Source organism: Bos indicus x Bos taurus, chromosome 11, assembly GCF_003369695.1.
Source record: "Bos indicus x Bos taurus breed Angus x Brahman F1 hybrid chromosome 11, Bos_hybrid_MaternalHap_v2.0, whole genome shotgun sequence".
In the NCBI taxonomy this organism is placed as follows: Eukaryota; Metazoa; Chordata; class Mammalia; order Artiodactyla; family Bovidae; genus Bos; species Bos indicus x Bos taurus.
In genome coordinates this window covers 85,442,807-85,456,631 of record NC_040086.1, presented here as the reverse complement: position 1 = coordinate 85,456,631, position 13,825 = coordinate 85,442,807, and the positions used below count along the sequence as shown (strand labels likewise).

The 13,825-nt window shown below is 44.0% G+C and overlaps 1 protein-coding gene across 9 annotated transcripts in view; it reads left to right on the top strand.

The window, feature by feature from the left end:
- Positions 1-4,061: 4,061 nt before the first annotated feature.
- GREB1 (growth regulating estrogen receptor binding 1) overlaps positions 4,062-13,825 on the top strand; it is a 133,611-nt gene continuing 123,847 nt past the window's right edge. For 2 of the 9 annotated variants that reach the window (XM_027556053.1, XM_027556052.1), the window contains exon 1: positions 4,070-4,162. In XM_027556053.1, the coding sequence (XP_027411854.1) occupies positions 4,076-4,162 (87 nt within the window). In that variant the 5' untranslated portion in view covers positions 4,070-4,075. The other 7 variants (XM_027556061.1, XR_003513476.1, XM_027556058.1 and 4 more) reach the window with 7 other exon arrangements.

Sequence of the window (13,825 nt, the reverse complement as noted above, 5' to 3'; positions counted from 1 at the left end):
AAAATTGAAGGCAGGAGGATAAGGGGACGACAGAGGATGAGATGGTTGGATGGCATCACTGACTCGATGGACATGAGTTTGAGCAAGCTGTGGGAGTTGGTGATGGACAGGGAAGCCTGGCGTGCTGCAGTCCATGGGGTGCCAAAGAACTAGACACGACTGGGAGACTGAACAACAATAATGTTCCTGGTAAAACAGAGGTGGAGAGTGTGGAATGCAGTTGGAGTCTGAAGTTTCAAATGAGCAAGTGCCACATCTAGGTCTCAGATGCATCATTGGTCCAGGTAAGTTCAGCATCTCTGGTGTGAACCCCCTGCAGAACCAAGTCAAATCCTACTGTTAGGGGCTGAATTGCATCCCCCATTCCTGCCTTCTTCCAAATTCATACACTGAGGTCCTAAACCCCAGTACTTTAGAATGTGTCCTTGTTTTTAGAATGTGACCAGAGAAGGTTTTTACTGAGACGATCAAACTAAAATAAGGTCGCTAAGGTGGGCCCTAAGCCAATATGATTGGTGTCCTTATAAGAAGGACATCTTGGACACTGACATACCTAGGGGGAAGACAGCCATGGGAGTCAAAGAGAAAGGCCTGGAACAGATCCTTCTCGCACCACCCTCAGAAAGAATCCCACTGACACCTGGATTTTGGGCTTCTAGCCTCCAGAGCTGTAGACCATATATTTCTGTCATTTAAGCCTCTCAGCTTGTAGTATTTTTGTTATGGCAGCTCAAGAAAACCAATATACCCACCCCCCTCACATTTTGGGAGAATTTAAGTGAGCAGAGTTTAAGCATTTAATAGGCTAGAGAAGTATTTGCTCCACAGAAAGTGAGAGCTAACAATGTAAACTGAATTATACTTTACAGATATTTATCAAAAGTGAATAAACTTGATGTACAGAAAGCCATGCCGAAATCCTCTTCATATGGAAACAAGCAGTAAGCTAACTCTGTATTGTTTGACACACACAAATGGGAGCTGCTAAAGGCTCCAGCCAGCTCTTACTCTGTGGCACTTTAACTGCACTGCTGTGATGGAGGTGAAAAGAGGAACCTGTGGTTGGGCAAGAAATTAAGGAGATGGTGTATATATTTCTATGTGTGATGAGATAGTTGAATGGCATCACTGACTTAATGGACATGAGTTTGAGTAAGCTCCAGGAGTTGGTGATGGACAGGGAGGCCTGGCATGCTGCTGTCCATGGGATCGCAGAGTCAGACACGACTGAGCGACTGAACTGAACTGAACTAAGATAAGCAAATATACATATCTATGAAAACCCACGAGAGAATGCATTTGGGTCTGGGTGTAGTTGTGTGAAAATATGTGTATGTTAGAAAAAGTAGAGAAGAGTTGAATTTGCAAGAAACAGATATGGGAGTAAGGAGAATGTATGTGCTAAGGGGAGAGATGTTTGTGGGGCAAGTGTGTGTGTAAGAGAGAGAAGAGAGAGAGGAAGAAAGAGAAATCTTTAGTGTTGGTGGAAAGAAACATATGCGAGAGACGTATGTATGTGGAGAAGAGCCACGTGCATATTTGAAGTGTGTGCGCTACGTGCGTTTAAGGAAGCAGATATGTTTGTAAGGAATACATGTGTGCAGCACGCACAGACATATAAAGGGGACATACGTGTGAGTATGTGTATGTGAGAGGGAGAGAAGACTGTGTGTGTGATTCTTTAGGATAATGCTGGTGAAACAAAAAATATGCCCAGAAGCCATGTCTAATTGCCTTCCTGACCCCACGGCCTCCACGAACCCTGCTTACCGAATGGGCTCAGAGATTGACAGTGCCTTTGTAAGTCTGAGGTTCGCCACCACAGTTTTTTTAGTTTGGTCCTGTTTTTGTCAACATTTTAAACTAGGTTGAGTCCCCTCATGTAAGAAAATTTCTTGAAATTACTGTTTTCAAGTTTTAGTTCAAGTTCAGTAAAGACAAAATAAGTAGGTCAGGTTCATTTCAGGAAGAAAAAGCTAATTATTTGTATTTGTGTGCTTGTATTTAAATCAACGAACTAGGAGCAGAGGGATGATTCATCAGGCAGGAAAAAAATACACAACAAAAAATAAAACACATTCATTGAGTGTCATTTCTTATCTAATTCTTAATTGATAGGAGTCTTTCCATTTCTAGAATTTATTATAGAGTTAAAAAATAGGATTCAGTGGCTTCCTCAAAGTCATTGTATCAATCAGCTGAGGCATGGGACATCTTCCTAAGAATTTTTCCCTAGCAGGAATCTCATATTCGATTCTTCTGGTGAATCAAATATTTTTGTCTTTATTAAAAATGACTTCCTGGGGACTTCCCTGGCAGTCCAGTGGCTGGAAATTTGCCTTGCAGTGCAGGGGGCGTGGGTTTGATCTCTGGTTATGGAGCTGGCCTCCCGCATGTCTCATGGCCACAAAACCAGAAAACAAACAACAGAGACAGTATTGTAACTAATTCAGTGCAGACTTTAAAAATGGTCCACATCCAAGAAAATCTTTAAAACTGACTTTCTTTTTAATGTTGGTTTTCAAGGAAAGGGATGCATTTTTTGAATGACTTTCACATAATGGTGGTTAGGCAGACAAACTATGGCCCATGGGCCAAATCTGTTCTGCTATCTAGCTTTTTTGTGGGGGAGGGTGTCTTTTTTTACGACCCATGAGGTAAGGATGGTCTTCACATTTTTAAAAGATTATACTTTAAATGGTTGTATAAGTACTTACATAATCAAATAGTGTGAATTTTGCCTCCTGGCTGGCCTAAAGCCTAAAATGTTTCCTTTAACCCTTCAATAAAAGGTTTCCTGACCTTGTTCTGTAGAATTTTATTTGCTTGATAAAATTTAAGCTGTCAAAATGCAAGGGAAAAAAAGTAAGTGTAATGATGATTCGTTTAGCAATTGTACTAAGTAATCTACACCATAGAATCATATTAGTTAAGATTAACACAGTTATTCTACACGTTTTTACTGCAGTGCTTGAAAAACAGTGCATTCCCTAGAAACACAAATGCAGTTGAAAATGTCCATTGCAGTCTTATTTCATTTCTTGCTTGTGTGTGTGTGTGTGTGTGTGTGTGTGTGTGTGTGTGTATATGGTCAGGTGGTATGTGGCATCTTAGTTTCTCAACCAGGGATTGAACCTGTGGTGCCCTGCAGTAGAAGCATGGAGTCTTAACCACTGAACTGCCAGGGAAGTCCCACAACAATCTTATTTTTAATCATGGAAAACTGATCAACTCAAACATCGATCAACAGAAAAATGTCTATACAAGCCAAGCCATTCACGCAATGGAACACTATCCAGCAGTTAAAATGAATAGCCTAGGGTTATATGTATGATGGGCTTCCTAGGTGGTGCAGGGGTCAGGAGTCCACCTGTCAAGTAGAAGGTGTGGGGTTTGATCCCTGCGTGGGGAAAATCCGCTGGAGGAGGGCATGGCAACCCACTCCAGTATTCTTGCCTGGGAAATCCCATGGACAGAAGCACCTGGTGGGCTACAGTGCACAGGGCTGCAAAGAGTTGGACACACCTTAGTGACTGAACAACATTTGTATGACAAGATGGCTCTTAAGCATAACATTGAGTGAAACAGCATAAAACAAACTGACTGGGTTACATAAGGAAATGCAGAACATAACACACAGAAAGCTGTAAGACTGGTAAACATGTTCTATTTGGACACGGGTATATGTAGTAGTAACATGAACACATGCATATGTAGCAATGGTGTGAAAACACTGATGAGATGTTTTAAACGGGTGCTGGGGGTGTTAATTCGGGAGAGAACCGGGATCAGGGAGGGCTGTCCAGGGGCTTTAACTGTATTGTGATATTTATTTCTTAGGAGAAAATCTGAATTAAGTACGGCAAGAGGTTAGGGTTAGCTGGTTCTTGGGCACACAGGCAGGGGCTGACAAACTTACTTTCTCTAGTGTGCCTCTGAAATATTTTATAATAAGAAAAGTGATGGTACTGCCAACCAGAGGACAGGAAATCTACAGAGATTAAGGCAGTATTTTTACCCAGAACCTGTTGAATGCTGGCACTGGCTGGGGGCCAGACCCTCATTCCCTCATGTAATGATTCAGCTCAGTGAACTGTGGCTGTCTTCCCCATCCTCAAGGACAGTGTCAGACTGGCCCAAGGCCACGGTGCGAGTCGTGGGGGTGAGTGCCCCTGAGGTTTCAGGGCTGGTCTTTGACTCTACCTCTGTGCCAGGCATGCAGGTTCCTGAAATCACAGGGGCCCCTCTTTTGGCTTAAAAAGATAAATCTGGAGTTTTCCTCCTGTCCTGTGCTCATCCCTCGGGCTACATCAGCACCAGTCTCCCGAGAGAGGTCTGCAAAGATTTCTTGGAGGTTCGTGGGTTCCTTCTTTCCTTTCATTCATTCTACCCGACCCTGGGGCCAGGCAAGGTTCCACCCGCAAGTGCCTGGCATTTCAGAAGCTTTCTCTTCTGCTGGCCTCAGACAGGTTCCCTGGTGAGAGCCTCCCAGGGTCAGGTGGGCCGCTGGCGGTTGGGGACCGTAGTCCCCCATGCCCTGCTTTGAGCCGTTGGCAGGGAGAAAGGCGCGGGGAGCCGGTACCGCGGGCGCCCAGGATGGCGCCTTGGGCCCCCGACCGACGTGGCCCTCCGCCGGGCTCATTCCGGGGGGCCGGGGTCCTTGGTGGGGAGCCTTTGGGAAGCCTGGGCTCCGCTCCTGCAGCCTCCCAGACTTGCCTGGTCGCCTCGCCACTGGGCGCCTGGGTCCCAAGCAACAAAACGATCTGTGTTCTCCCAGGGTTCTCCCAATGTCTGTCCAGGCTCTCGCCCCTACTCAGCCTTCGGGGGCCGGAGAGGCTCCCAGCGTGGCCCCGCGGGACGGTGGGCTGTGTGCTGGGGGCGGAACGGGGAAGCTGCCGGAGGATTCCCCGGGGGAGATCGGAGAAGAAAGCCGGGGGCGCCCCCTAGTCCGCTGCCGGGCCCGGCAGGTGGGAGGTCGCTTCGGCGAGGAGGGCGCAGGGGTAGAGCGAGGGGACCCGGCCTGGGCCGGGGGCGCCGCGTCCTCGGCGGGGCGAGGACCCGGATCGGCGGGCGGGCGCCGGTTCTCGAACCTCCGGCCCTAACCTCCTCCCCTCGCCCGACGCCTCCCCGCTGCATCCCCCACGCCGCCCTCGCCGCTACCCTTGCCCAGCGGGGTCCCGGGGGCGGCCGAGCCCACCGCCGGCCCTCCTCCGCTGTCGGCTGGAAGACCTGGAGAAGCGGACTCCGGGGGCGGCGGGGGGTCAGGGGTCAGTCCCGGGCTCTGGCAGCGGTCCGCAGATCCGGGCTTTGCCGCGCGCCCCCCGGCCGGCCGAGCCCGGGAGCTGGGGAGCGAGCGCGCGGGCGGCTGGGCCGGCCCTCCGACGGCGGCGGGCGCACCGGAGCCGGTCCGCGGCGGCGCGAGGACAAAGGGCCGCGGTAAGAGCTGCCGCGCGCCGTCCCCGGGGCGAGCGGGGGGACCGCTGGCCGCCCAGCGCCCCGGGGAAGAGCCGGCGAGGGTACGGGTGGGTGGACCGGGGCACTTTTCCTGCCCCGATCGCCGGAAGGCTGCGGAAGTGTCGGGGTTCAGCCCCGAGGTCGCGTGGGGATGTGGGTGCGTGCGCGTGTATGAGTGTGTGTGTGTGTGTGAGAGAGAGAGAGGGGTCGGCCAGGGTTAGAGTTGGATGGACTTGGAGCGCGCGCTGAGCGCGCGGCACAAGGTCCCCGCTCGGTAGGTGAGAGCTGATAAAAATGACACTGATGGTGGTGGTCACTATTTTGAGGATGTGCACGCGTGCATGCATGCGTGTCCACGCCTCTGTGTTTGGAGAAGCTGGGGCCGGAGGTGCCGGCTCTAACTTCCCTGCACTTGGGACGCGGCAGAAAATGGGGCTTCTTTCCAAAACCGCCCTGGGACCTTCCTGGAGGGGCTCCGACCCTTGGAAAGGCTGGTTCCGAAGAGGCGAGAGCTTAGTCGCTGGATTCCAGTTTGGGGTCTTGGGAACAAAGGCTGCTTCCCTGAAGTCCAAGAAGGGGTGTGTGTGTGTGTGTGTGTGTGTGTGGCCGCCAAGGCGCCAGGCGGGGTGGAGGCGATGGTCATTCATGGAGAAGGATGTTGGGCCATTTTGCTGTCAACGCCTCTTTGATCCCTGGTCTTGAAGACCAGCAAAAAAGAGGGACTACTTAATTTGGGTACTGAAGCTTTGTTTAATAAACTTTGCTTATAAGGGTAAGTGTTACTCAGGACTTGGAAGATTTCTTTAGTATCTCTTTTAAACCATGTGCAAATTTGATTTGTTAAAAACTTTTATTCCTAGTGAGAGCATTTTAACACTGCTGTGTTAGATCTGGGGGAAGGGTAGAGGTCCGGGAGGGTTCTGACCTTCATCTGACATAAACCAGTTGTTTTAATGTCACCTGGTTTGCAGCATTTTGTAGGAAAACGTTATTGGAAGTTTTAAAGGCCAATTAGACTCCTACCCCTGACTTAGAATGTCTTAAATCTCTGGGCAGATTTGAAGAATTCCTTATATCCAATCTGTTGCTTCTAGAGCACTGTTTTGGGTTTGCTCAGAAAAGTTTGTTTCTAGAAAATGAAAACCAAATTAAAAATGTGAGACAATTAAATGAAACACAGGTGAGGAGCTGTTTCTAGGAGACTTTTCATACTGAAATCTGGTTGATTTAAAGTTTGCATTTGCGGTCTGTGACATTTTCCATCACCCACAGCAGTGGATGAGGTGGGCTGCTGTTCATTCTGGAACAAGTTTTTTGTTGTTGTTGTTGATGTTTTTAAAGGAAGTGTAGTTGATTTACAATATTATGTAAGTTTCAGGTGTACAATATAGTGATTCATAATTTTAAAGGTTATACTCCATTTATAGTCATTATAAAGTATCGCACAATATATCCTTGTGGCTTTTTTTATACCTAAGAGTTTGTACCTCTTCATCCCCTTCGCTTCACCCGTCCCTCATCACTCTCCCCACTGGTAACCACTGGTTTGTTCTCAGTGTCTGTGAAGCTGCCTCTTGTTTGTTATATTCACTAGTTTGTTGTAGTTTTTACAGTTCATGTATAAGTGATGTTATACAGTATCTGTCTTTGACTTATTTCAGTAGCGTAATACCCTCCAGGTCCTTCTGTGTCACGCCAATGGCAATATTTCATTCTTTTTATGGCTGAGTAATACTCTACATCTTCTGTATCTGTTCGTCTATTGACAGACACTTAGGTTGCTTCCATGTCTTGGCTGTTGTAAATAATGCTGCTATGAATATTGGGTACCTGTAGCTTTTAGAATTAGTGGGTTTTTTTTGGAAGAAGTATTCTTTAAAGGGTAAGAAGTAAGTTCAGGTTGAAATTGAAATTCCATTTTAGCCTTTTTTGTTATTGCTTAACAAATGGCTTATCTGTGGTTTAAGTTGTTTTTAGCTAATGAAAAGAGCCACTTGCACCAATGCCTCTAATCTTTTACTGGGTGGGTAATTTGAAGCTACACTTTAATATCTGTATTTTTGCCTTGTCATTTTTGATAGGAGAGTTTATATCTAGAGTCTATCTAAAGATTTCCATGCTTAGTATGAAGTTGATGACTTGTTCATTTAGTAAGCGATTGGCTGAACTGTTATGGTGTTACAGATACTCAGTGTGCTACTACCATTTTAATTGACATTAGAAACCCCATTTTAAGAAAATTGTGTCTAGTTTGTGGATTCAAAATTTGAATTAGTTGGCAATTCCAGAATGTTCAGAGGCAATCTCAAAGTAGAGCTAATTAGTGATGAAAATATTCAGAATGAAAAGATGACAGACTATAGTTTAAAGAGAGAGGCAGGCTCCCCGCACCCTGCTCCATGCCCAAGCATAGTCCTCAACGATTGAATGGGACCAGGATATTTAAACAAAGAATGTGGTATGGATGCTTCATGTTTTAAGTGGAGAAAGGGAGCTTGCTTTTAGTAACCCACATTTCCCTGTCCAGCATGCTTCACTGGTTCTGTTCTGTTTCCCCTAGGAAGCCTCTAGGGCTTTTGTGGGGGTAACTGACTATTAGGGTTGGCTGAGGGTAATGCATAGAACCCTGGCCTGGCCATTCCAAAGAGTCCATGGACTTTGAAACCCTTCAAAAGATTCCGGTTAATCTTTGCAGTTTGTACACTGCTTAATGGGCACACTTATCTTTTAGGTTTAGTTTCTGAGTATACAGCTAAATTATAGTACTTTAGCTAATTACCCTTAAAAAAAAAGTACAATGAGGAAGACTATTGTAGAAGTTATATTTGTGATATAAAATTGAAAAACCTGCAGAAGAGTTAAAAAAAAGAAAAAAGTTGGAAATCTACGATCCAGATATAATTACTGCTAATTCTTTTGTGTGTTTTTTCTAGTCTTAAAATTAAGTTCTGTATGCTTCTGAACATTGGCCAAGATTATGTATATATATTTATCCACATAAGAGAATACAAAATTGTAATTTAAAATAACATCAATGAAATAATAAGTGTAATCCGTGCCATTTTGTCATTATTATGAATATGGCTTCCCTGGTGGCTCAGTTGGTAAAGTGTCTGTCTGCAATGCGGGAGACCTGGGTTCAGTCCCTGGATCAGGAAGATCCCCTGGAGGAGGAAATGGCTACCCACTCCAATATTCTTGCCTGGAGAATGCCATGGACAGAGGAACCTGGTGGCTATAGTCCATGGGGGTCACAAAGAGTTGGACACGATTGAGTGACTAACACTTTTGCTTTTCATTATGAATATACTTATTATTTCATTGATATTGTCATTTTAAATTACAATTTTGTATTCTTTTGTGTGGATAAATTATATATTATCTAGCAGACTCTTGGGCTTTTCCTTTTATGTGTGTTTTTGATGTTCTTTCCATCTTGATAAAACATAATTGACTGATGGTAATATATATTTCTGAAACTTGACTGCCTGTGTGTGTGTGTGTGTGTGCGTGCACACGCGTGCTCTGTGCACATGCTCTGTTGGATCCTTAGAAAATGGGAAAAAAGTTTAACTTCAAGGATATATAGTGGGAAAGGATGCAGTTTTGCCTTAGTCTTCTCACTCTCTTACTCCCTCTTAATTATCTTTTATGCCATTTATTTGTCTCTGTAACACAATAATTTTCTTTATCCCACCAAATTATGGACTTGAGGATAGCAATTTGTGTCTTCATTTTGTTTGACTCCCTCTAGTGGTCAGCCAAGGCCTGGCATGTCACAAATGTTCAAAATAGCCTTTGCGGGGAGTATATTTCAGGGCCTTTGTGGGAACCGAAGTCCTCTTAAAGATGTGCAATGACAAATCTTGATCCAACTGACTCCTGTTACCTTTTTATTGTGGAAAAACTTCAAATGTCTATGAAAGTAGAAAGGTTGTCTAATGAACTTCTGTGTGATCTCACCCAGTTCTACAATTGTGAACACTTTGTCAATTTTGTTTTTTCTGTCTCCTCCCTCCCCACACTGCAACCCTCCTGAATTACCTTGAAGTAAATCCAAGACATTACAGCATTTCATACCCCAGTTCTCCAATTGTAGTTGCTGGACCAGCAGCTTTGGCATCACCAGAGAATGTGTATAAAATGCAGATTCTCAGGCTCCACACTCAGTGCTACTCAGAAGCTCTGGGAGGGGGGAGATTGGCCAGAAATCTGAAGTTTAGCAAGCCTTCCAGATGATTCTGATGAACAGCCATGCTTGAGAACCACGGATCTATGAAGGTAGCCAAGAGATCTGTTATATAAGCTCTAAAAACCAGAAACAAATACTGCCCCCCCCCCATGCACACACAGAAGCAAAAACCTGCTGGAAATTGTGCATTTACCCATCACTGAGTTTGATAACTCAGTCCTATGTCAGTTTCTCCCCATTGTGCAGAGTGATCTTAACTGTGGGATGACTGTGAGATCTTTTGTTGATCAGGAACTCTGATTGATAGTTACAGTTCTTGACTCAAAAAGATTTGGAAAGAAAATTATCAGATAAAATTTTCTGAACTGAGGTATATGTAGGCAATTTTCATTTCAAAAAATAAGAAAAGGTTGAAAACCACTTCGTGGGACACACCAGATTTGCAATTCCATATTCCTTTGTTTGATGTCTTATCTCCCCTGTGGCACATGGCAGTTGCTGTGAAGGATCAAGTCTGCCTTGCTCACCATCCTGCTCCAGCACCCAGCACCCAGCACCCAGCACCCAGCACAATGGCTGGCCCACGGTATGTGCTCAGTAAATATTTGAGGAATGAATGAGCTTTGTTCTTTAGGGAACTTGCAGAGCTTTGCACAGAGCCAAGCCTAATACTGGTAGAAACAATTGGAGAACTATTAAGGGTTCTATTTTGAGGTCTTGACTACAGTGTAGGAGGAGAATTTGAGCCACAAGGTCAGTTAGTTTTGAATCTGTCAAATGAAAGTATTTATTATATTCTTAGCAATGTCTTCTGGAGAGATGTATAAAGGGCAACACAAGAGAAGAGTAAAACAAGGAGCTCATGCATAGATGAGTATTTCATTGGTTGGTAACTACGTTGCATTCCAGTGCTTTCAGGCACAAGAATTAGCTGAATAATATTAAATAATAATCGTTATAGCCACTACAATCCTTGGGCATCTACCAGGTAAAAAGTACTTTAAGGAAATTACCTAAATATCTGTTCCTTGATATGAACTAATTGGTACATTTTGAAATTTTGTATTTTAACAAAACAAATTAAAAACCCATTGATGTCTTCATTTGTAAAAATTAAAAACAAGGTTAGAAAGTTGTTTCCAAAATTTTTAAATCTGTTGGCATTGGTGGTCTATAAAGGCAACAGGTGTTTCAGCAACAAAATCCCATCAGTTATTTAACACATAGGCTTTCCTCATGGCTCAGTGGTAAAGAACCCACCTGCCAATGCAGGAAACATGAGTTTGATCCCTGGGTTGGGAAGATCTCCTAGAGAAGGAAATGGCAACCCACTCCAGTATTCTTGCCTGGGAAATCCATGGACAGAGGAGCCTGGTGCGCTACAGTCCATGGGGTCGCAAAAGGGAGTAGGAGATAACTTCGCAAATAAATGACAACAACAACATTTAATATATAAGTATTTATCGAGTTGATATTTTGTGCCAAGTACTGGTCTAAGTGCTGAAGATACAGTAGTGAACAAAAGAGGCGATTCCTGCCCTGATGGAACTTACATTTTAGTTCCAATATTTCCTTCTTGCACTACCCTGTAGTAGCTTGGGCTGTCATAACAAAATACCATAAACTGAGTGGCTTAAACAGCAGAAATTTATTTCTCACAATGCTGGTGGCTAGAAATTCAAGATCAAAATTCTGCTTGATTTGGTTTCTGGTGAAAGCTTTCTTCTTGGCTTGTAGGTGGTCAACTTCTTGCTGTGTTCTCACATGGTCATTCTTCCCGTCCTCTTCAAGGGTGGAGAGAGAGTCCTCTGCTGTCTTTTCTAATAAGGACACTAACCTTATTGATCAGGGCCCCACCCTTATGACCTCACTTCACCTTAATCACCTCCTTTTAGGCTCTTCAAATTCAGCCACACTGAGAGGCAGGGCTTTCATATATGAATTTTAGGGGGACATAAGTCTTCAGTCTAGGGCACACTCCCAAGATTGCCCCCTCAGGTGAGCTCAGTTTTGGAGCCTGCAGCTTTAGGGTTGGTTTGCAGTTGCACACAGGGTCTCCCAGCCCTGGTTTGGAGTGCTTAGAGGAGGAGTGGGACTCTCAGTCCGTAGCAGGTGGGGCGGGAACACATAGAGGTGACTCTGTTGTTGTCAGTGATTTTTTTTGTGCCTGGCACAGACTGTGTATACCTGTGTGCAGCCCAGGGCAGGGTACTTACCTGTAGATGTTTGTGGGTTGTTGGTAAGTAGTTTTGGACTGGAAACAGCACACAAAAATTGCTAAGTCCTTCAGAAAGCAAGCACTCCTGGATTGGAACTATCTAACGAATTCCCTGCCACACTAAGAATATTTCCCACTGTTATTCATACATTTCTTAAAGGTACTGGTTTATTTTAATGTTGAAGGCACACATACAGACCATCTTTTACAAAGGGTTCTGATTCATGTCCTCTGCTTCTGGCCTGAGAAACGAGTCTGTGCCTCTGCTTCCCACTTGACATTCTTGTCTTCTGTTAGACTTGAATGTGACTCAGTTTGGGAGTAACATATCAGGAGACCCGTCTGGGCCTTCAATTTACTAGGACTTCTTTGCTCTGTAGAATCTATCATTTCTATGTTTTAGATTGAGAAGCTACTACAAAACTGGTCAGTTGCAAAAGTGGGACCAGATCCTCAAACTCTATCTCCTAGGTGGCGAGGGGCGATCTGTGCGCGTTTCTGTGCATTTCTCTTCACCCACATTCACTCTGAAAGTGATTCTGCAGATGGCCATCCTGTTGCATTTCTTTTGCAGTTTTGACACCGAAAGGTGATCCTGTGTATCCGGGATTAGAAACCAGAAAATGGAAGCCCAAAGAGTGACCCCGGGAATGGATTTGAGTAGCTAATTGTGGCACCTCTCATAAAATTTAAAACTTAAATACCTTTTAGTTACTCAAAGACATTGAGATAACAGAAACAGAGTCCAGCAAAGTTAGTCACCCTCATTCTGTGCTCCACTGAGTTTGGTTGCATTACCACAGTGGAAGAGTTTCACAGGAGTTTTATGTGGCTCTTCTGGCCGGGTTCTGGGTTGGGCTGGTAGTGCCCATGAGGTGTAGTATTGTCATTCTCATTTTATATGTGGGAAAACCAAGTCCAGAAGCTTGGTTCAGGAACTTGATCCAGGTCATAGAGAGATAAGATGCTGTGACAAGGTTGATCACACATCCATCTGACCACAAAGCTATACAACTGTGAAGCCAGATCTTAGCACCAAAAGAAGAGAAATGTTTTGTTCATTCTGTCATCTGTTTCAAGTTAATTTCTACTTGGACTTTTTTCATTTGTCTATCATTCAGTCTCCCTTTCTCGGCCCCGGGGCTGGTCAGAGGAACACCCATATTTCAGGATAAACATTCTGCCTTTTTCCTTTCTAGCACCTCCCTTGTTTCTTTCTGAGAACTTGCATTTTTTCATAGGCTTTTGTGGGGGTCCAAAAAAAATTCTTTATTTGGCCTTTTCTTTTACTAAGATTTTTGTTGGTTTTGTCTAGATAATTAGGCATTATGATTTCTGTAGCTTCCATAAACCATAATGGAAAAGAAATGAAAAAGAAAGTATAGATGTCTAACTGAGTCACCTTGCTATACAGTGGAAATTAACACTGTTAATTAAATATACTTGAATAAAATAAATGTAAAAAGATAATTCATTCCTTTTTATTAGTGAGTTGTACTCCAAGCTCCGAACATAACCACAATGTAACCATTAACCTGTTAAAGGATATCCAAATTGTTTCTGGTTTGGGGCTATTATGAGTAAAGCTGGTACTGATATTTGTGCACAAGGTTTTGTGTAAACATAAGTTTTAATTTCTGTGGGACAAATATCCAAGAGTGCAATGACTAGTTCTTATGCTAGTTACAGGTTTAATTTTATAAGAAACTGCACAACAGTTTTCTAGAATAGCTATACAATTTCCCACCAGCAATGTGTAAATATCTAGTTTCTCTGTGCCCTTGGCAACACTTGATATTGTCACTTTTTTATTTTAGACTTCTGATGGTTGTATATTGATATCTTATTATGGGTTTAATTTGTATTTTCCTATTGGCTAATGATGCTGAACATGTTTTCATGACTTACATGCTTTCTATTTATTCTCTTTGGTAAAATGTCTCTTTATGTCTTTTGCCCAT